A 24,127-nucleotide genomic window follows, 5' to 3' on the forward strand; every position below is an offset into this window, starting at 1 on the left:
CTTGATTTGTTGTTCTAGATGTAAAGAAGTCCCACTAACTATAGTTAGCAATTCGGCGAATTTTTCGCAAATTATTCGTTTAATTCGGGAAACGCTTAAAAATGTCGTATTTTTCAATGATATAGAATAATTCATTAATGCAGCAAGAAATCATTAATACGCGAATTATTTGCGAATTATTCGTATTGTCACTATAAGTTTGTTGAGTATGTTGTCAAATTTTATGATATTTTTTATTTTTAGCTTCGTATTATACTTAAATTACTTACGAACCTGAACTTTTGCTGTCTCCGTTTTTTTTAATCCGAATTGAAAAAACAAATTCTTATCAAAGCTCGAATTTTATTCTAATATTTTCCACATCAAATTTTGGTCGTATTACGAATTGCTAACTATGCCACTAACCCACTAATTTAGACTAAACTAGCCATTTGGCCCCGCCTATGGCCGGACTTGCTACATATATAGCTAATGACTCAAAAACCTAAAGTCCACTTGAATAAATAATATATGTATATTGATAACTAATGATTCACTGCTTATAATATATATATATATATACACTTTGTTTGATAGGTTTATGTTTTTCTATTTTTTTTTTAAAATATTATTGTCCTAAATAACAATTCTTATCATCCTCACCTAGGTTATTATTATCCTAAATAACAATTCACTATCAAAATATAATGCAACAATCAAGGAATAGAACACTCAAAACATACCATATGTTTAAGCGATAACTGAATCATATTCATTGTGCACAATGGTCTCTCTATCTGCATACCATATGCTTGAAGGAATGAAATAGGCCAATTTTAGTATTAACACACTACCCAGAAACACTTAAATATATAATAATGGCTTGGGAAAAAACAAAGTAAATATAAAATAAAGCAATAGATAAGAAGACATATATACAGAAAGTCGATCCACTACCTATACACACAATTACTTAAAGCAACATACTGTTGTTCTCTTTTCGAATCCTTAATGCACAATGTCCCCCTAGTAACAACACTGGAATGCGTTATCCAACATATTTGCATCTTGGGAATAATATAATCAGCTACCAAACATTGACACGCTCTCAATAGAATAAAAAGTAGGCAAATAAGTAAGAACTAAAAAGAGGGCTCAAATTGAATGAAACAAATTGTTTGAATACAAAATTTATCTATTTCACTAAGGTAACCTAGCATGTTTTTGTCTTTGAAACTGTTGCTTAGGTGTTGTTTTACTGTTTGATTGTTTTGTTCTAAATCTATATCTGCAAATCAGTATTGTACCTCATATACTAAATGTGCACAGTTGCCTATATTTATAAAATAAGATACAATAAGTTAGTATTTTTTTCTGGGTGGAGTATCATTACAGTTTGTAACTCAGATTAACGACAATCTCTACAGATATATTTGCTTCCCTCCAAATGTGGGTAATGCAAATAGTTTGCATCTTTTGTTGGATAAAATTCCATCTGCCCTGTAGCTTCCAAGGTACTGATTGTGTTTTGAAAGCAGTGACTGCTGTGCAGCATCGGGCTCCACCCATAAGTGTAGCCATCCATGAGTCACTGCATGTTCAACACTTTCCAAAATAGCAACACATTTCGCCCTGTGATTTGTTGCAAATTTCCATAGCCTAGTCTTTTCCCTGCAACCATAAGTATTTATCTTTACTTGTTGGGCTGTGGAAGGTAGTCAAGTTCCCTGAAAAGGTGGTTTAGGCTGAGCATATCTATAACTAATGCCCCAAGAACTGAGATCTCATCTTCATGCCTGCATCGGTAGGAAATAGCTTCAGAGAGTTTTCCTGCTGCGAATACATTTTGTTTAATGGTGCCAACAACAGCTGCTCCCAAAGTTAGTGGTCAAACTTCACTTTGAGAGAGCTTAAGAGCATATCTCAACATGTGGAAATCAAGTCTGAACTTGAACTGACTCGCCAACCAATTCGAAACAGACCTTGTGAATCTGCCCTCCCAAAGAAGGCGGTGCAAGTTTTCTTCGTTTTCACCACACAACAAACTTAGATGATAGCAGCCAGCCTAAGACCCTTCTCTTGATCATGTAATCTATTGCGGTACATCCATGTTATTGTTTCTGGGATATAGCTGATACCTTAGGGTGTATGTAGTAATGTAGTATGTACTTGCACCAAATGGCTATGTGCCAGCTGATTTTGGGCTTCTTCATTCTAATTTGATAAAGAGATTAATTAGTGAAAGAAACTTATCGTAATGGAACCTAATAAAACAAAACAAAACATCGGGATTCAATTGATTAGAACTAAAATGAAAAAGAAAAACACCAAAACCTGTCTATTAAAATAAGTTGTAGTTGGTTTGCCTCATGGTACTATGGTAGAATAAAAACATATGCTAGTGTCCCCTAAATACCATGAGCTGCATCAGCATCTACTGAAAAGAGCATCCTCATTCACAAAATACCCTCCTTAAATGAAGTCCCCTAAATACCCGACTAACTGAAATTTTGAGCTGAAAGAAGATGAACTTCTCCTAAAATTATATAAACACTTTGAAAGATCAGCAAGGTGGTCAATTTATCAGAAATAAGCAAGGGTTAGACAGACCCTGTGATATAATATGTTCCATCTTTGTTGGTTTTCGGTCATTTTCTAGATAGTGAGCTCGATGTACTGATAGAGGAGGATACAATTGGGACTCAATATGTAAAATTATCTTAATGAATACAGGTAGGGGTTTGTATAACCCTTGCTTATTTCTTAAAAAAAGAGGTATATATGCTGCATGATAGTTTACGACCCAGCCCAAGAAACCATGAGTCGTGATCTTGGGAGGTCTAAAAGTTTCAGACTCTAAATACACTTTTTAAAATGAAAGAGTTGGAAGAACAAAATGAAGTATACTGAGATCCCCACCTACAATACATGACATGAGATATCTGTTAAGGGTAAAAGTTCATCAATGCCGAGAAAAAGACAATTTTCAACCAGTTGAGAAGAACTCAATAATTAGTAAAGCTTATTAAGATAATTATGTTTCCAAATAACAAAGTGCTCTTTCTCACTTCGCGAGTTCACAATCTCTTTAATTCAGTTAAGAATTTACAATCTCTTTAATTCAACCCCATAACTAATATACATATATAAGTACAAACTGCATTATTACAAAAGAAGAATGCATACCTGGTCTCTAATCTCTTCCCCGACTTTGCGAATAAAAAGCGCCTCAAATTCAAGTACAGGGAAATCAACCTCTTCAAATCCGAACAATCGAGAAACCTTAATTAACAAACAAATAAAAATCCATCAATATATGTAATGGAGTGGATTTCATATCTTGTACCCCTACTGTGTATAAACTTAAACTATGAAGCCATGATGATGTACAGGAAGAGGAATCTAGAAGTCGGGATCCCCCCGCCTCCTTGAGAATGGAATCAAAATGTTCCTATATGTTGAAGAGTATTAGCACATATGCAACTGGCTTGGTAGGATTTTTTCTTAGTCCAAGGTTGGCTCCTCAGTTGATTATCTAATTTATTTAGTTTCATCATGTATAGTCTAATTAGAAAGAGTTTTCTGGATCACTCTATTCCAATTCTAGTTCATGGTGCAGAAGCCGGACAGTTGAAAAGCAAAACTCATGTCAGTTTCCTAAAGTTCCACATTTTACCCTTAAAATCTTAGCTATTACTACTCGCATTTTTCCTAACGAATTTCCCTTAATATAGGCAATATTATGATACTAATTTGTGTGACTACAAACAGGTCCATGATGTTGGTCACATGGTTCAAATGGGCCACCCCAAGGCTGCCTTGGAGACGCTGGAAAAGGTAGACTTCATGAAAACTTACTACAGATGATGTTGACTCAAAATATTGTGTTGGATATGTATAGAGATTCAAGTACATCGCTCTGTTTCATCATCTGTTTTGTCACCTTGATATATGGTTTGAAACTCCATATTTTTCCTTTTCTTGCATCAGTTGGGAAATGGGAAGTCACATTCTTCTTACAATTAAGAAAGTTGGTTTACCTTCACTAAAAAAAGAAAAAAAATGACAATGAAACAAATTATCAAAAATGCTTAACTAAACAGAGTAAAATTTACTGAAGGATCTTTTTCGGAATGACAACCCCACGGGACATTCTCTTGTGGACATATCATCACCATTTTGAAATCATTACACGTGAATTAAAGCATAAAGTCAGAGATTAGTGAATAGTTAGGCACTAAGAGAAACAAATTTCCGTTGGCCAAGAGTCCTTCCTGATCCAACTTAAAAAATTGGGGGATTCAAGCTTTCGTTTTCTGTGATCGAAACTCTCACTATTCCTTGCTTTCATAAGTATTGCAAATCCTCGTGTTTTCTATAAACTTGAGGTCTCTTATGGGAATAGTCTTGGAATACATGGTTAGAAGGATCAAACACTGGATATTCAGTGCTAGATACTTTGTTTATTTTCAAGTAACTGAAGCACTAAACTATGATAATAACAATTACAAATGATAATATTTTTTTTAAACAAAAAAAAAAAAAAAAAAGAAGCACCTATTCTTAGACCTTTGACCCAATAATTTCATTATGCAAACAATGTGGAAAAAGAAAATTTGTTACTAATTTAAAATAAATTATAGCTTCGTTCCCATGTTTTATTGGGACTTTTTCAACTTGTTCGTTTAACAAATGACTTAAAACTTCGAGGTGAAAAACAGTCGACCCACATATTTATGCTTTAACATCTATAGAGACATAGATTGAACAACTATATTGCAATGTTACTAAAGAACATTCACTATATTTATTGGCTTGAATACAAATACCAAACATTTTTTTAAATATTGTATGATCCAAATTTTGGTCTAGTCCACATGCTTCCTACTAAGTGCAAATCATCATAACTTCACACTGTAAGGTACTCCTAGTAAGTCTTACTAAATAGAAAAACAAACATTCTTACTCGTTAGCAAGTAATTGCTTGCAAACCTAAGTTTGGGCAGTCGAGGATATCATGGTTAAATTGTTCTTAAAAGTGCGAGCTATATGATTTGATAAACAGACAGACTAAATTATAGTAGTAGAATTAATACCCCGATATTGTTGGCTCCTATAGCTTATGAACACCATAATCCACTGCCTGCACAAACCAATTCACCAAAAAACAAAATAAACAAATTAATTAATTAATTAATTAATCATTTCTAGTTCACACCATTATTGTCACTGATTTTTATTTAAAACAATATGGATCTAATAGATCGAGTGAAGAAATAGATCGAAGAAAAAGAGAATAGTAAAAAAGGAGATAGGTTTAAACATGAATAAAAAGGATTAGGAGATGAAAGGGACTTACGGGTGCTTGCAAAGCATTGGGCTATGAAGTGTGAGCGCATACTTGCAAGTTGACAACTCCATTATAGAAGCAATCACAGCTCTAGGCTCCGAGCACACAAATCCTACCTGTGCATAAACACATGGAGGTCGATGGATTATACGTGTCTAACGATTCATCAGAAAATTCAACTTGGAACTAAATGATAAAAATATTAGAGGATTCAAAAGTTAAGCTGATTTCTACATACCTCGGTTTCTCGAGGCCGATTGGTGAGATCACAACTTGTGCCATTAGTATACTGGTGCACATGGTACCTATATGAAATATGGAGCGCAATTAAATACTATTATCCAGGTTCCCTAACTTTGGTCACAATTACGTAAATCTACCTTTGAGAAGCATCTTTTGAGCGAGGATCTTTCAGAAGCTTAGAAATTGCACTGGAGATTAAGTTGTAGAGATGAACTAATAAGTACCTCATAGCATGCGAGGCGAGGGAAGGGCAGCAACAATGCCATCACAAAAGCAAAGGCCCCAATGACCGTACTGGCTGCTACGTGTACCGGATGAAGTACACCTTCAGTAGAAGTCACACCGTATAGAATAACTACGAGCGGTGCAATCCGCTTAGCTATAGCGTGTGTGGACTCGAGCAAGATGCGATAGCAAATGTGCTCAATGTCATTGCAATGACAATAGTAATAACAGAGAACCTTGAAGGTCCAAGCACCCACGATGAACACACAGCAGAAGCACCCTTGGGCGATCACCGTAGACGGCATTCCAACAACCGCGCAAAGCGTCACCAAGAGTTGCTTCGGATACAATAAGGATTACATTCACATATGATAGAGCTGGGAATACTAACATGTGCTGGAGAGTGAGTGGACCAAATAAGGTAATGCATCCTACTACGGTGCACGCTAGTCCAATTCAAAATGCCGAGCCAAGGCGTGACCTCAGTATGGATCGAGTTCGATCACTCATGGTTATTGCTGGCATTGTGTGGCTAGTCCTAAGACTAGTTTCGAGGCTTCTACTGAAGGAAGTTTTAGTAATGGAAGCATGGGGTATGTACCTTTGTAGTAAGCCTGTAAGAGGGGAGGGGTGGTCCTACTTGCTTCTTTCCTTTCTATGGTCTTTGGCATGGGATCTATAATATTATTATCATTATCATTATCATAAGGATTGTGGTTGTCATGTTATAAAGATAATAACCTGACTGTATTGAAGATGATGTAATATATACCTTTTTTTGGTAACTGATGTAATATATACCTGATGGTTGGCTATAAGACCATATAACTATATAAGTATTTAATGTTTCTTCTTAGGAAATTCACAAAAGTCCTTTAACAATCGTAGTAACACATATTGATAAGAAAAAATGAATCATTCGTCCCTTATAAATCCAATCAACTGAACCAACTAAAACTCCTCACTTAATAATTCAGCCCCAACAGGAATTGTTTCGACCAAATATGATCAAAACACCAAGTGTTGATGAAAAAAACGAAGAACGTAGAAAAGTAATTAGAAAAATTATGGTAATCGGGGGAATGATAAGACTGTACCTTGCGGTTGCCTACGTACCCAAATTATCAGTAGGATCAAATCTCAAGAACGTAGTTCTGAATGAAAAATAGTTTGGTATTTATATAGGTAGAGTAGAGAGTCCTTGTAGCTCAAGTAATCTTGTAGCTTGAGTAATTGTGATATACTATAACTTTCAACTGATAATTATCTCTTTGATAAGAAACGAATCTGGACATAATTAAATCAACGTACATTAGTGGCAAGCCCCACATGAGTTAATGGGCCTGTACATTGATCCATGATATTGCGAATTGGGCTTTAGCCCTGTCGATTAAACGAATAAAGTGGAGACTCCTACCAATGGACGTTTGCCACGTAGGTGGGGGTCGAAACACCGCCCCCTCTTTGGCATGCGAACAAAGTTCATATGGCAAAGAAGAAAGAAAAATGAGCGGAATGTACAACGAAGTGTCGTGTGAAAAGAAATAATTGGAAAATTGATTGTCGAAAAAAATTCGTGAATTATCGGGAATGAAATAATGTCAAACTAACGTATACGTGACGCAATGTAGTTAAATAAAAGATAGCCGAAAATGCACAAAAATAAAATAAAATATGCACAGAAATAAAATTGCAAAAAATTGATTAAAAAAACCGACCAACGCGTCACGTAATAATACGAAATTTAAATTCGACGATGCGTGCCAACGGAATAGCGATACTTGGATTATACCGTTGAAAATTAAACGTAGGGGCAGTTTAATAATAATAGTAATAAAAGGAAGTTAAATACGAATTGAATTCGAAGGTGAAGACTTTAGCAACTAAAACTGGATGCCAACTTCGGATTAAATAAGAATGCGGATTAGATAAAAGTAACTATGGGGCAACCAGCTTTAAAAACTTAATGTTCGCATTCTAACTTACGATAATATCTCGCAAAATGGACCCATTATTATCATGATCGAAATATTATCAATTAATGATGCCATCATAACGCTATCAATTAAGGAGGCGAATCACATAATCATTATTATCTTAGTATTGTCATTATATCCAATTAATAACGTAATGTTTGTTGTTATCAAGATTAATATTATCTTATTAAACAAAGTCCAAAACAAATGGCCCCAAAGAGCTAAACAATGAAAACCGAACTCGGATGGGTATGACAACAAAGACGCGGATCGGCTCTCCTCTAGTAGAGAATTGTGGACATGGCAAACTAGAAAAGTGGACACGGTCGAGAAGAGAAAATTGACGACTCAATTCAATTGGTTCAGTTGAGATGGGTTTTGAGACCAGTGCAAAGCGTAAAACGATCAAAGAGAAGTGGAATATCTGTAATTGTTTTGCCAAAATCAATTGGGATTGGGAACGCAATTTAGATCGGCAACTTCGAAAAACTGAATGGGTATCGATTGTACTGGTAAAAAAGGTAAGCTACCAATAGGATATTGATCGGCTAGCAAACTGATGAGTTTATATTTTTGGGGATGATCTTGACAGATGGCAGTCAAGTAACTAACAGTGATGCTTTCTAACTTGGGTTTTGTGATCTGTAATTTCGAATTGGATAGGCAACTAAAGATTGATTGACCGATATAATCTAGCTCATGATTGATCAATTTCAAATTGGATCTACTAAGATATTAAGTTCAAATTATTGGGTTTCAAGCAAAATTGAATTTGGGCTGCCGAAGAAGACGGAGAAGAGTTCGGAGAATATGAAAAAAGCGGTGTCAAAGAGTTTCGACAGCATGAAACAAGTATGTTAGTACTTTTTCTCAATTATCTTAAAATTTTAGTTAAGTTTGAAAGACTGACGAAAAATTTATTCTTGTCGTCGCAGGTAAAAACGGCAGTATGACGGGCGAAAGAAATCGACGAAAAAGTCTTCGAAGAAAAGATTCGAACGAAAAGATCGCAATGCCTTATAAGAAAGAAAGAAAGAAACTGGAGAAAATTTTCTCTCAGAAAAGTTATCGAAAAGTGCCGCTTATAAAAGTTGATGTAATGCGAATTTTCGCCGTACGGAGAAACAACGGTATTACGAACAAAATATTTTCACAAAGAGTCGACGGAGAAAAGTTTCACGCAGAAAGATGTCAATTAATGTCGTAGAAAAATTAAAGAAGCTGACAGAAATTTCGTTGAGAAAGATCGGCTAAATGTCTTAGAAAAAAAAAAACGAGCTGTCGAAAATTTTCGCTTGGCAAGTTTCTCGTAGAAAGATCGGCTGACGAAAATTGTCGCTAGGAAAATTTATCTTAAAAAGATCGATACAATGCCTTAGAAAAAATAATGAAGTTAACGAAAATTTTCGCTCGGAGAATTTTTTGTAGAAAGATCGGAACAATGCCTTAGAAAAATAATGAAGCTGACGGAAAGTTTAACTCTAAAAGTTTTTAGTTCAGAAAGTTCGACTTAAAATAATGAAGCTGGAGAAAGTTTTCGCGAAGAAAGGTGACATAATGCGAATTTTCGCCGCACGGAGAAACGGCGGTTGTACGAGTCTCGGAAAGTTTCGCTCAGAAAGTTCGGCTTAATGCCTTAGAAAAAAGAATAACTGCGGAAAATAGTTAATCGAAAGCGCTAAGCGAAGCGAATGCAGATTTCGAAGAAGAAAATGAAGATTTAATCGAACAACCGTAAGACAATTGACAGAGACAATTGATTAGATAATTGTGTAAATGTAATACTATAGAGCTAAAACTTCTTTTCATGAAAAATAAAGATGGGTTTGTTATTGAATATTGTTGTTGTGTCAGATAACATACAAGTGAAAAACTGACAATGTTGTAGATTTATGCAGTTGAAATGAAATAGAATGAAACGCCCCCAATACTAACTTTAAGCTTGCAAAATTAAATTGAGCGAAAAAATACTCCGACGCAGAACTGACGAAACGAAACGGGGTAACTTCATCAGATATTGACATAGCGCGAGTAACCGACTAAGCGTACGTAAAATCGTTCAATTTAGAGTGACGAAATTAAATGTGGAAATTTCGCCAGATTTTGTTGTAGTGATAGTAACGACTAAGCGAGCGTAAAAGCGTTCAACTTAGACTGACGAAATTAAACGTGGTAATTTCGTAAGATTTTGTCGTAGTGATAGTAACGAACTAAGTGAGCGTAATAGCGTTCAACTTAGACTGACGAAGCTAAACGCGGTAACTTCGTCAGATTATGTCGTAGCGATAGTAACGAACTAAGCGAGCATAAAAGCTTTCAAACTTAGACTGGCGAAGCTAAACGCGATAACTTCGTCAGATTTTGTCGTAGCGATAGTAACAACTAAGCGAGCATAAAAGCGTTCAACTTAGACTGACGAAATTAAACGTGGTAATTTCGTCAAATTTTGTCGTAGCGATAGTAACGAACTAAGCGAGCGTAACAACGTTCAACTTAGAATGACGAAGCTAAACGCGGTAACTTTATCAGATTATGTCGTAGCAATAGTAACGAACTAAGCGAGCGTAAAAGCGTTCAAACTTAGACTGACGAAGCTAAACGCGGTAACTTCGTCAGATTTTGTCGTAGCGATAGTAACGACTAAGCGAGCGTAAAAGCGTTCAAACTTAGACTGACGAAACTAAACGCGGTAATTTCGCCAGATTTTGTTGGAGTGATAGTAACGACTAAGCGAGCGTAAAAGCGTTCAACTTAGACTGACGAAATTAAACGTGGTAATTTTGCCAGATTTTGTCGGAGCGATAGTAACGACTAAGCGAGCGTAAAAGCGTTCAACTTAGACTGACGAAATTAAACGTGGTAATTTCGCCAGATTTTGTTGTAGTGATAGTACCGACTAAGCGAGTGTAAAAGCGTTCAACTTAGACTGACGAAATTAAACGTGGTAATTTCGCCAGATTTTGTCGGAGCGATTATAAGGTTCGCTAGAACCAAAATCATACCATTGGAACTGAAGTGAAAGAACTGCTTCTTTATTGATTACCGAGTCTTGAAAAGTGCAAAGATAATAACAGAAAATAAACAATTGAACTGGAAACAGACTAACAAATTTTTGTCCGGTTTTTCGTTCAACTTGTTAATTTTGTCCCCTCACTTAGTAAAATAATTTGTTGCGACGAGCAAAAATGAATACTGTCAGGGGTTGTCAAAAATAAACCAAAAATGTCAAGGCCCCATTTCGCAAATGACCAAGGTTTATGGATTGGATGACGCTTCATTGCGAGAAGTTGACCCATATCATATATCATGTGTTTGACAAGGCACACACTTCTCGGACAAACGTTTAACATCCTTGGCATGTATGGCCACCAATATCATTGGGTCATTGCTATGTGAGCGAGACTTCACCCCTGAATTCCCTCGAGCATCGTCGGTTGATGATCGTCGTCGGTAGATACCGGAGACATTATCGCCTGCTTCGTTGGAATCATCGACAAAGATAAGTAGTTAATCCAAATGTTGTCGTTCTGATGACGACTTGATTTTTCACGGATAAATATGCGATAGAATCGGGGATGCCTTACATCATAACGCGGATCTTGCATAATCTTGATAGATGTAAAATTTCATGCAATTCGTTAAACGAAGTCCAAATAAACGCCCATTCTATCATTGCGAGCGGCATATTATCATTCAAAGTGGCTAGCGACTAATTTAGAATAATTAATCATAACTTAGTCGCCTCTAACCGAAGAGTTGTCGATACCGCAAAATGACGGTTTAAATACTTCGGTCATATAATGCGAAGCGTTAAAAACTCAAACGTAGAGACCTCGCAATTATGTCTTCATTCAGCTTCAAGATGACAAAAACAAGACCGGAGGTGGACTCATTATGCGAACTATTGGTGTAAATCTAACAATCAGCAGATATATCCGACAAATATTTCAAGTCATCGCCCCCGGGAGGTAATATCAAGTAGGGATTGACGTTTTCCTCATCGAGTAATGCGTTCGACATAAGAATATCATCGATAAGAAAATCAGCCATTAGCGAAACCAAAGTTTGTCTCTTGTTAACTGTATGAGTGTCAGAGACAATGTTGTAAGCGCTACGGTAACTTTTCCATTCTGCAACTCGATCCGTAGATATTGCAAAAACTTGCGCAAATGGATATTCGATCGATAAAACTTCGACTATTCCTTCCTTGAAAGAAGCTAAAGATGTCTAACAGCATGAAACAAGGCCAACACAATTTTTTCAATGCAAGAATGCCTCCATTCAGCTGATATAAGAGTCTTATTAACAAATAATATTAGACGATAACATCATGTTCGCGATGATCGTCAGCAATTGCATCGGGACCTTTAGCTCTTCTAGTATTCGTCATAACTTTTGTAGAACGTGATCGTCGGTTTTGAATAAGAACTGCAGATGGCGCCAATTATGTTTCGACCAAATATGATCAAAACACCAAGTGTTGATGAAAAAGACGAAGAACGTAGAAAAGTAATTAGAAAAATGATGGTGATCGGGGAATGATGAGATCAGACCTTGGGTTGCCCTACGCACTCCCAAATTATCGATTGGGATAAAGTTTCAAGAACGTGGTTCAATGAAAAAATAGTTTGGTATTTATATAGGTAGAGTAGAGAGTCCTTGTAGCTCAAGTAATCTTGTAGCTTGAGTAATTGTGATATACTATAACTTTCAACTGATAATTATCTCTTTGATAATAAACGAATCTAGACATAAATCAACGTACATTAGTGGCAAGCCATGTGGCTAAGGTCCACATGAGTTAATGGGCCTGTACATTGATCCATGATATTGCGAATAGGGCTTTAACCCTGTCGATTAAACGAATAAAGTGGAGACTCCTACCAATAGACGTTTGCCACGTAGGTGGGGGTCGAAACAGGAATGAAATATTCACAAAACTTTTTTTTTAATACACGCATATCAGAAACAAACCCTTAGCATCGCCAATAAATTTCATACGAAAAATGCATCAACCAATATACTAATTAAATGAAAGAAGCATCTTTTTTTTTACGGTAGATACAAACCTGTGAAATTGAAGCTTGTTCCGGCCAATAACAACCTCTAGGTACTGAAGAAAACGGAAGCATGAAATTGAAGATTGTTTCGGCCACTGATAACATTAGAGAGAGAAAGAGAGATTTGCCGCAGGTTTTGCAAATGATATGCCTGGAAGCTTTAACTACAGCTATGACCCCACGAAAGAGTACTTGCAGTTCGTCGATAATTCAGAGTTTGTTGTTGATGGAGTGCTTACGACTTCCTCCCTCCGCATCTGAGGCTATTGGTGAGTTGTGTCTATTAAACACTTTTATTGTTTTGTTCTTTATATTTCTTGTAGAAAAACTCAGTAGAAGCTTTTAGAACTAACATTACTCATATCATCTCATCTGATGTTTGCAACGGTTCTTGTCCTTCAGCTTGCTTGGCACATAACCATAAAATGTTGGCTGTAAGAGGTGACATACTTATTTTCAGCTCTTTTAGGAAACTAATTGAGTGGATAAGGGAGCTCACTCTTATGTTTATATGATTTTGTAGATCCCTTGGTCATATCCCACAATGGAGCAAGTGGAGTCTATGCAGACTTCCAAATGATCTCGCTTTATCGACAAGCAATCCGAGATGGTGGCCGATGCAATAGATTTGCTCACCCAAATGTCAAAGCATGAAATTCCTTTCTGTTTGGCTTCAGTAGATCTCACGGGGTGACACAACTGCAGTGACTACTTTCATGGCCTGAGCTTCTTTGGTCCATAAAATCCAATCAAAGACAGGAATATTTAATTTTCATTTGACCTAACGGCAAGCAAAATTCAAAGTTTAAAGCGTAAGTTCATCCTCATCAATGGTATTTTGTATTTGAATGAATATATTCGCATCTCATCCAAACTTGTGTTTGATGCTTATACCTGTCTAGAATTATTTAAGATGCCAAAATGTAATTACTTGTGCTTGAGAAAATATCCTCAATGAAATGAAAAGTTGATGCTGGGGAAAGTAATGTCTTGTCTTTTTTCTAAATCTGAAAATCATTAAGAGCTTTACATAAATAAGTACTCCAACCTAAATAAATCACACTCTTGTTTATGTAACTAAAATGAGAAAGATTATAACTAACCAAATACACATAATATGATCGTAGATCACCTTCACGAACTCCTCCTGCCATTAATCTTTTTGAGAAAGAATGTTCTCACACTTATTTTGGTATTTGTTTTTCCAAAGACAAATAGCGCATCTGGGAAGAACAATGGCAAGAAACCCAGCAAATAAGAACAATGGCAAACTCCTTACACTCGCTGAGTTCCTAATCCTTGCCAAAGCCTCCAAGTCGGTTGGAATTCTTATCAACATAGAGGTCGTTCCCTTTTATCCTTTTTTTTTCACATGTCTAATATAAACATCGTTTAATTAATTTGAGGGAGATAATTTGATTTGAAGAGAGAGAGTACGATCTAAGAACAAATTGTATAATTTCTTCAAAGTCGTTCTTTTTCTCCATATCTTGAGTTTGTCTTCTAATTCGATTAGAAAATGAAATGGGGTTAGTGGGAGCGAGAGAGATATACTTGGAAGGAATGAATCGCCTCTTGGAGTCAACTTTATAACTTCTTCCAATGCATCTTTTTTGTGTGTGTGAGAGATGGGAAACTTCAATAATGTTGGTAATAGAGGATTTGAAGAGATGATTTTTTTTATTTTTTTTTTCTGAGTTGGGGGTGTTTTGTAGAATTGAAAAGAGAGTACGGAAATAAGAGATTTTGTTTTTTAGAAATCGGCAAAAAAAAAGGCGTAGATTTGCTTTTTTAACGCCGAAATATTGTAAAATCTGATGTATCGGTCTCAGATAAAAAGGGGGGCTGATGTGGGTCACTGGGAGCATTCTCAACTACTCCTTATTAATGGTCTTTGATATGTTAAATTTGTCGGGATTAAAATAATAATAATTTATGAAAACTTGTCCGGAATTTATGATGAAATTATTGAAAGTTCGGATGGAATTGTTGAAAGTTCGGATGGCATGGGCTGTAATAATAGTGTTTGTCGAGGGCAAAACTGGAAAAACGAAAAAACGACGTATAAACGAGAGAGAAGAAGATGATTGAGTGGATCTGAATTACAAATTCATATTCATCAAAATGTCTTCTCGATCGTTAATTACTTGGATTTGTTTTCTATCTATACTTGTCAATTTTGCTCACTGCAAAACCCTAAAAAGAGATGGTAACTCACAACCTATTGACTTGTTTCTAGATCTTGTATATATCATTTCAATTTTATATTAATTTGCAGTGAAAGCATTGAATGAAATCAAGGCATCACTTGGATGGAGAGTAGTTTATGCATGGGTTGGAGATGATCCTTGTGGAGATGGTGATTTACCTCCGTGGTCTGGCGTTACATGTTCCACACAGGGAGACTATAGAGTTGTCACTGAGTTGTAAGCATTATAAATTTTAAAACTACATTTGGTATTTGTTGTTTGATGTTTGATGTTTGACTCTTTTGCTTGCAGGGAAGTTTATGCAGTATCAATTGTTGGGCCGTTTCCTACTGCTGTAACCAATCTGTTAGATTTGACAAGGCTGTAAGTACTCTCCGTCTCTGACTGTATGCTATCTTGTTATATGGCATTAGTATCAAATTGGCTTTGATTGCATTTTTATATAATTATTGCAAGTTTAGCATATTTGTGACTGCTATTAGAAGTCATGTTTTGTATTTCATTCCAGACAAAAACAATACCCAAGTTCGAAACGACATTTGAAGGATAATTAGATTAATATATGAATCAGATATTTGAATCCATTGAGCATAGTGAATATTTGTTTTATCATTCATCCAACGATTAATTAGTTAACTACAGGATTCTGATAAAATAAGTATTCTAGTGATCTATTTGAAATACAATAAAAAAAGGACGACAAGAACTTAGGGTTAGGAGGTTGGCCAGAGTTTTTTCTTAGATTCGGTTTACTAACGATACACGCAAATGTATGGTTGATAAGATTCATCTGAACTTTCAAGCCGTGAAAAGTCTATGAACATTTTATAACCTATTAGCAACTTAAATGTAATTCAAAAGAAGAAAGAGATTGACCGTATAGACTAGGCACAGAAACACAGCTATGCCTTTTGATATGCTCATCTTGCACCTTGTGGATCTTGATACTCAGAATAGTTTTGTGTCTCCATTTGTTCTCTTTAACTGAAAACTTTCTTTGCTTCCCAGGAAAATATTAAGTTCAGATTAGATGTCAATTGCAAGATAACAAACTTTATTTTAGACTATATTAAATTTGATTTATCACTGATTTATGGTTCAATCCAATGATTTCTTTGCAAGTACTTTCCTAATCTTGCGGTGGTCAATTGACAGGGATCTCCATAATAACAAATTGACTGGGCCAATTCCTCCTCAAATTGGACGTCTAAGGCGCCTTAAAATACTGTATGTTTCTAAAATCCCTCAGTCATTATTTATGTGGAATACCTTTATTCTCATTTCACTTCTTATGACATGATCATGTTTTCCGCTATGTTTTGTCATTATACATGTTGGAAGTTGGATTACTCGTAAGTAACGTGACTTGTATTTGCAATATCTGTTTAACATGGTAATTGCTTGAGAAAAACAATAAGTCAATACACGTCAGACATCTTAGAGTTTAGTCCAATTTGACCAATTTCCTTGTTCAGTAAGGCCATCATATTCAACAGAAAACATCATATCATAGTTTGATATAGCTGTCTATCCCCTTGATTGAACAATTTCATTCGTTATATCCGGTCTCCGCATTCAGTTTCATTGGTTATCTGTATTTCACCTATCTGCTAACCTTTTCTTCTTAACTTTCAGAAATTTGAGATGGAATAAACTGCAAGATGTCATTCCTCCTGAAATTGGTGAACTAAAGCAATTGACGCATCTGTCAGTACTCTCCTCATATAAATTATTTCCAGTTTCTTTTTCTATATCGAGGTCCTATTTCCCCCGGTTTGATTATTACCAGATAAAATTGCAGGTATCTTAGCTTCAATAGTTTTAAAGGAGAAATTCCCAAGGAACTTGCTAATCTACCAGAGCTGCGTTATCTTTATCTTCATGAAAATCGTTTTACTGGGCGGGTTCCTGCAGAGTTGGGCAATCTCCCACACCTTAGACATTTGTAATGTTTTCTCCTTCATTTGTAGTGATTTATTTCATGAATATAAATTTCCTACCATGCTAAGTAGACAATTTAGTTGGAGATCACCATTAACATGTGATTTTCTCTTTTGAATTATACCATTCAGAGATGTCGGTAACAATCATTTGGTGGGCACAATACGGGAGCTTATTCGTTTAGAGGGAAGCTTCCCTGCTCTGCGGAACGTGTAAGTTGATTCTTGTTAACTACTTCTTTCCTATGAACTATTGACTTTGTGCAGCTTCGTTATCTCAGCGTCAGTGCTCCCTGATTTGTTTTATCCTGTGAATGATCCAGGTACCTAAACAATAATTATTTGACTGGAGGAATCCCTGCTCAGCTTGCAAACTTAACAAATTTGGAGATTCTGTGAGTACTGTTAGCTCAGAGAATGTATTTTCTCAACTATTATGTCCTCTTGACTTGCATTGCTCAATTTGTAATTATGCAATTTCTAGAGTTCGGTTCTTTTGCTAATCCTAAATGGAACTATTTTTTGTGCTTGGCTTGATTACTACTTCTTGGAGTATGCACACATGTTATTAATTACTTATTTTTCTGCTGTAGGTACTTATCCTACAACAAGATGTCTGGGACCATTCCACCGGGACTTGCTCATATTCCTAAATTGACTTACTTGTGAGTCAAACTATCTCTGCCAAATTTTACTTGCTAGGTCTCCTTTGGTTATTGTATGGGGAATATTTGTGTCCTGATGATAGGAGAAAGCTGTCGGATATAGCCTATACTTTTCAGATATGACACTAAGGAATAAGGATAGAACATTCAGGTAACTGTACAAACACAAAGCGTAACTCTACTGATCTAGCCTATACTTCTCACACAACACTAAGGAATAAGGATGCAACAATCAGGGAACTGTACAAACACAAAGCGTACTGATGAATCTCAAAATGAGCCTTATACCCGTAATTGATTTCCGCAACACCTTGCTCTGTTGCCTACTTGCCTTATGAGAAAAATTCCCAAGTAGCTCAGTGAGGACTACAAATGTGATTAGAAAAATCTAGATCGGACCTTATGTCAATTGTTTAGGCCAAATATTTATCTGTAAGATTTAGGTGTGAGATCCATCAATTTATGTATGCCAACTCTTTACCACCAACTTAGAGTATGAAGCATGCAAATTACATATTATGACTAGTTCCCTCAGATTGTCTGGGCCTAATCTATATATATCTGACCAATTATCAGATGCACATCTGAGTCATAAGACCTTTTTAGTGGTGGAGAAAGAGTTGAATCCGTTTATAGATGTAATGCGACTTCCATTTTTCATTGACACATGGCCTGCAAAGTGATTTTGCTAGGCGCTAAATCATCTTAACTAATTGAGCACGTGGTGGACTGGTGGGTTCATCCTTAAGGATGCCTTTCAAGTATTCAAGGGATGTTTTTGATGGTTGGAGTCAGCAGGGTCATTTTTACATGCTTGTCCTACTATTTTCATTATTCTCCGACTTGTGCATTTACCCTCCATTAAATTCAGGTACTTGGATCACAACCAATTCTCAGGAAGGATTCCAGATGCCTTGTACAAACACCCTTTCTTGAAAGAAATGTGAGTTGCTCTTAATCTTCAGAGAGGGAATAGAACAACTCCAAATCTTAGAAGTAACTGCAAGTAACTATGGCTTCCTTTTTTTTACTTTGATAAGCTCAATTAACTGTCATTAATGTCTTGATGCAGGTATATTGAAGTAAATGGATTTCGACCAGGTGTAAAACCAATAGGTGCCCACAAGGTTCTAGAACTTTCAGATTCGGAGTTCCTGTTTTAGATGAAACATCAAGTTCAATTTTTTTAATAGATTACTTTGTTCTTTTAGAACGATTTAGTGTTTTTTAAAATGTAATAGTAAGGTGCAGAGTTTGGTTCCTCGTTTATCTCCTAAAGAGTACTGACATAATTTCTACCTTGATGAAATGAAAAGATACAAGAAGTAATTATTTCCGTCTGTACTTTATATTACAGTTGGTCTTCACAGTAATTAGATTCTCCTGTCATTAATCTTTGCTCGACTGTACTGGCTCATGTTTGAATATTTCCCGCATAAACTCATCCAATTCATAATACTGGCGTTCATCTATGGAGAATGGCCTTTTGCAGTTCCTTTGTGTTTGATTCGGATGGCCCAAATTTTGTTAGCAGAGTGGCCTGCAGTAATCAGAAAAAGATGATTTGATGTGGCGGATGGTGTTCTCAATGTTTTGGCCCCGTCAAAATGCAGAATGCACAAACTTCAGTGTGTGTTTTTTTCTCTACTTCAGCATGGGGTTGTCCAATTCGTGGGATTATAAAAGGCAGGGACAAATGTTATTGACAGGATTATTTTTTTTATTTTATTTTATTATTATTACTTTTTTCCGTGAAGGTATTATTATTGACAGGATCAAAGAACTTGGAAAAACCTTCAGGGCCTTGGTTTGTATATGTAAAACAAAGAAAATAAAGACTTACATACGCCCATAGTTTTCTCATCAAATTGCAAGTCACACTCCAAAGCACTTTCCTCCACTCACCTGAGCAAACCGTTGACATACTCAGTTTTAAGTTGGTACGAAATCCCTACAGTAATTATCTGAATTCATATTTGGCTTTTGCCCAGTGACCAGAGACACTGGCTTGATTTGCCTCAAGATGCTATAGTTCTAATCTCTGTAAAACTTGGGGTACTAAGGATCTTTCCTTCGATGCCAAAGCTAGTCAAACGGCCACAGTTACTCGATATCCATGGAAATATTTGACCCAGTCCTCATAATTTTGCTCGAACATAACTTCGATTGCCCAACAACAGTGCAAAATGTCAACTGACAAACGTAATAGAATTCCAACAGTGTGAAAGTTTTCCACTGAATGGTGTTTTCCTAGTATGCTGCCTCAGTAATAGTTAAAATTTAAATCGGTAGGCAGACTCCAATATATCATGATTCGCGAATGAAAAAGACCAAGGCCCAAATAGTGTGATAAGAATCATAATATTTGATAGAGTTCTTCACTATTTAGTAACACGTATTTTCTTTTTTTTTTTTTCTAAATGATACCTGAATTTTTTTTCTCGCCTGCTAGTACCACGAACTCTTAATTTGTTTCAATTTAGTACTTCAGTCTGAAAATTTTAGACCTCAGTCTCTTTTCAGTCTCAATCTGTCTAATTTCGCTAACTGCGTGTGCTTGGTTTCTCTAATTAGCGAGGCTAAATAACCCAATTAGTTACGTGGACACAAATTAATCGAGTAATTAGGTTATTTAGCCTCGCTAATTAGAGAAACATGTTAGCTAATTAGAGAAACATGTGAACTCGAGCCATTAGCAAAATAGACAGCGAAATTAGACGGATTGAGACAGAAAAGAGACTAAGGTACTAAATTGAAACAAATTGAGAGTTGGGGGTACTAATAGGAGAAAAAAAAAATATGGGTACTATTTAGGGGAAAAAAAATGAATTTACCTGGACATACTAAATAGTCATAAACTCATAACTACAGTGGCACCCTCACTTTCCAGTTTCCACAAAAAAAAAAATACTATTTGGGTCAGTCACTTACTATTCCCTTGTAACCAAAACGCAAGCAAATAGGAAAGGAAAAAAAATAAAAAAGCAAAGCAAACCCAGCCCAAAAACGGTAACCCACTGACCCTTACTCTTTCTCTCTCCCCAAAAATAATAAATTGAAAGTAGAAACCCCAAATATTAACCTCACGCACTCTCTCTCTTATTTTTTATAAATAAATAAATAAAAAACCAAAAAACCCTCACGTACTCTTCTTTTTCGGTGACTCGGTCTCTCACTCTCTTGAGGACGCTGTGGTAAGTTTTAAGTAAATTTTCTAAACCATTGTGGTTTTTTTTTTTTTTGTATTTTGTAGGTTTAAACTTGATGCTTTATTTCTCTTGAAATTTAAAATAATAGATTGCATTGATTAATTGCTACTTAAGTATTGTTTAAACAATTATATTAAAATATTTGATCAAAGAAAAATCATTGCTAACTCAACCAATGCTGAACTCAGAAGATGTTAGTAATGCTGAAATAAGATTCTCTTCAAAACGAAGTCACCAAGAAAAATGGTGGTTGAAATATTAGTTAAAAGAAATAATGAATTTTGTGATTGGGTTTGAAATATCTAAACAATATAAAAATTCTGGAGTGTGAGTAACAGTAGATTTTGTTTCTGTCACGGTGGCAGAATCTTAATTTTTTGGTTTTCGTGTGGCAATTTCATAGCTTTGTGATTTGTTTTTGTGGCAGTTCTGTAGATTTCATCAAATACCGTGGCAAAGTTTGAAGTCTTTTTTTTAAAAAAAAAAAAAAAGCAAAAAAAGTGATTTCGTCAACTCATGTGGGCTCCGCTCCACTAAAAAAATTGTAATAAAAAATGTGTTGAAAAAACGTGGCTTGCCACGTGCACAAGGCTAGTTAATTTAAAAAAAATTGTATGCTTGGTTGTGGTGAGTGATTTTTTGCTCCCAGCGGGATTTGTTCCAAGAGCTCCAAGCGAAACAGGAACCAACCACGTGTCTACTAAAAAGAGATTGACAGTTATCAAATTCCTTCCTTAGAACAAACTTCCTGATTTGTCCCCACTAAAAATAGAAATAAATAAAAAGAAAAAGAATTAAAAAAATTCATTATAAAATATATAGGAGTTCTTCCCATCATTAGCTAAAGATTTTTTTTATCTTTTTTAGTTTGAAAGAAGTGTCACTAGTTCAGCACTTCAAGTTTTTTATTCCTTTTTTTTCCAACAATTAAGACCAAAAACTAGATTTTGTAACTGGTTAAGTTTTTTTCTTTTATTTTTTTAAGATTGGGGGTAAATCAGGAAACATATATTAAGGTGGAAATTTGATAACTGTTGACCCCTTTTCAATGGACACTTGGTTGGTTCCTGTTTCCCTTGGATCTCTTGGAGCAAATCCCGCTGGGAGCAAAAAAATCACTCGGTTGTGGTGGCTCACCTTCACTTAATTTCCTGGCTCCGCCACTGCATAACTATATATGTGTACGAATATATTGGCCAATATACTATGAACGCAAAAGTTGAAAAGGAGGAGATAACTGAATGGCTACCTTCAGCTAACCCTAACAAAACTATCTTGGAATATAGATTCAGTTCTTAATGAGAGATCACAAAGTTGAAAGTTGTAGTCTCTCCAAATAGTCACCTTGCTAATCTGCAAAATGAACCATTAGCTACCAAGTGTTACACTTTCTAAGAGATCAAATGTGCATTGACTTAAAGGTCACCTCAATGAATGAGAGTTCGTTTAATTTTTCTGATTCATCTCCATTGCATGCAAAAGTATGTTACAAGCCCCCTTGAAGGTAGTGCATGGAATTGTTGCGGAATGCCCAAAGGGCGGCGTGCGTTCTGCAACCGGTTGGAGGCATTGTCAAGTATTTTTTAGAGTGCTCTTTGTATTGAAACGCCACTGAAATTAGATCGGGCAGACCTCGGTATTAAACAACAAAGTCCAAACAAGAAAGCCCAAGACACCCCCACCAAATCGCAAACCGAAAAACCTATTCCTTCGGTCATCTCTCTCGCCAAAACCCTTCGACCAATTATCGCCAAACCTAACCAAAAAAATCCAAAATCGGGCATCTTTCATGTAACCTTGCAACCCAATAGCACTCTTACCCAATTTGATTGCTTGCTTTACTTTTGAGTGGTCAGCAGAAAGAAGAAAGAAGCGAAAAGGGAGCTCACGCTTTTTGGCTCCAACCGCTTTCCTTCTGAAAACCACGATCGTCGAACACACCCGACCAAAGAAGTCTCTCCTTATGGGAATGTGATGTTTTAATTAATTCAGGTTAGTTCTTCTTAATTTTAATTTGATGAGTTATGGGAATGTGATGTTTGTCTTGTTCATCTTTATATAGTATGAGAAAATGAGCTCGAATTTCCTATATATTTTCTTCGAGAAACTGAAAAAGAGAATCAATGCATTGAAAGTGAACAACAAAAGATTTTTTTTTTAGGGTACAAAGTGTACTAAGTGTCGATTGTGTGAACTAAAGTGAACTAAAGTGTACTAGGTTTTAGTTCCATAGATATCAGTCTCTCAGAAAATTGTCGATTCGAGAGGGTGTACAAAGTGTCTTGGTAACCAATAATGGAACATCGATAAAACACAGATTTATCTGCAAAGGACTACAAGAGCGAATCGCTTGACCCTTAGATGGACCGGCAAGATTGACAAAGGATATGTCTCGAAAGCAATAAAGCCATCACCGCCAAAGACCTAAGTAGAACATATACACAATAAGCTAGTTAACAATGTGGAAAATTAATACTAAACTGAATAATTTGTACTTACTGAATAATCTTAGTTTGATTGTACTAGTGCCGAGTTTTTTCTATGGCAACGAACTCATCAGTAATTCATAAATGAATATTTGTCTTGTCAAGTACTCAAGTTGTCATATTAGCATTCTTATATGATGATGATTGAACAGGGATTAAGTCGGTCTGTCCAAAACTTGAAGGATCCTTTGAAACACAAAGAACGTTGGATAGGATTTACCTACTTTTTTTTAATAATGTGGAGTGTTTAGAGGGTCGCGTGACTAGTTTTCGGACAGGCAGTGATCTAATTCTTGTTCATGTTTCATGATGAAAAATATCATAACATGAAAAATCTAATGTGGAGTGTTTAGAGGGTCGTTTGAGTGTATTGCGAGTTGCGAGTATGTATGCAAGTTGTGGGTGTGTTTGGGATTCGGTGAGAGTTTTTAATGGTATTGCGAGGTCTGATTTGGTGTCTTGGAGCTCATTAATTGGTGGGTTTGGGGAGAATGGACTAGAGGAAGAAGGGCTGAGACTCTTTGTTGTTATAGAATAAGCTTTAAGAGTTAAATGATCATTGAAGTACCAATAGAAGAAACAAAACGTTTATGCTATGAACTTCAGTGCTGAAGTAGCAATATTCAAGTGCAGCTAGCTAGGAAACTACATGAAAGATGAAAATAAGGAAAAGAACCCTACAAAGGTATATGCAGTAACAAGATATTATTGCAGCATCAAACTTGTATGAGCATAAGAATGGTGTTAAAAAGGAGATTCAAGAAAACCAAGTTATGGAAAAGGT

The 24,127-nt window shown here is 35.9% G+C and overlaps 1 protein-coding gene and 1 long non-coding RNA gene across 2 annotated transcripts; one reads left to right on the forward strand and one right to left on the reverse strand.

Annotated features, from left to right (window-relative positions):
• Nucleotides 1-1,317: 1,317 nt before the first annotated feature.
• LOC147522169 (uncharacterized) lies at nucleotides 1,318-5,639 on the reverse strand. Its single transcript, XR_015195052.1, has 3 exons — nucleotides 5,339-5,639; nucleotides 5,076-5,122; nucleotides 1,318-1,809 (listed from the first exon to the last, which is right to left on the reverse strand). It is a non-coding gene; the product is annotated as an uncharacterized LOC147522169 (long non-coding RNA).
• A 9,212-nt stretch (nucleotides 5,640-14,851) lies between these two features.
• LOC147522170 (Leucine-rich repeat (LRR) family protein) lies at nucleotides 14,852-18,988 on the forward strand. Its single transcript, XM_086591646.1, has 11 exons — nucleotides 14,852-15,042; nucleotides 15,112-15,259; nucleotides 15,335-15,406; nucleotides 16,199-16,270; nucleotides 16,679-16,750; nucleotides 16,845-16,988; nucleotides 17,116-17,196; nucleotides 17,307-17,378; nucleotides 17,577-17,648; nucleotides 18,520-18,591; nucleotides 18,721-18,988. The coding sequence occupies exons 1-11, from the start codon at nucleotides 14,958-14,960 to the stop codon at nucleotides 18,809-18,811; spliced, it is 981 nt and encodes a 326-aa protein (XP_086447772.1). The 5' UTR covers nucleotides 14,852-14,957; the 3' UTR covers nucleotides 18,812-18,988.
• Nucleotides 18,989-24,127: the final 5,139 nt, after the last annotated feature.

Source organism: Coptis chinensis, chromosome 1 (assembly GCF_015680905.1).
Source record: "Coptis chinensis isolate HL-2020 chromosome 1, ASM1568090v1, whole genome shotgun sequence".
Taxonomy (NCBI): domain Eukaryota; kingdom Viridiplantae; phylum Streptophyta; class Magnoliopsida; order Ranunculales; family Ranunculaceae; genus Coptis; species Coptis chinensis.

Bases quoted from the DNA above. Each gene is read 5' to 3' on its own strand.
- LOC147522170 (XM_086591646.1), top strand. From the start codon at position 14,958: ATGTCTTCTCGATCGTTAATTACTTGGATTTGTTTTCTATCTATACTT. The intron at 15,407-16,198 runs GTAAGTACTCTC...GTCAATTGACAG, and splicing joins CTGTTAGATTTGACAAGGCT to GGATCTCCATAATAACAAAT. The intron at 16,751-16,844 runs GTCAGTACTCTC...ATAAAATTGCAG, and splicing joins CTAAAGCAATTGACGCATCT to GTATCTTAGCTTCAATAGTT.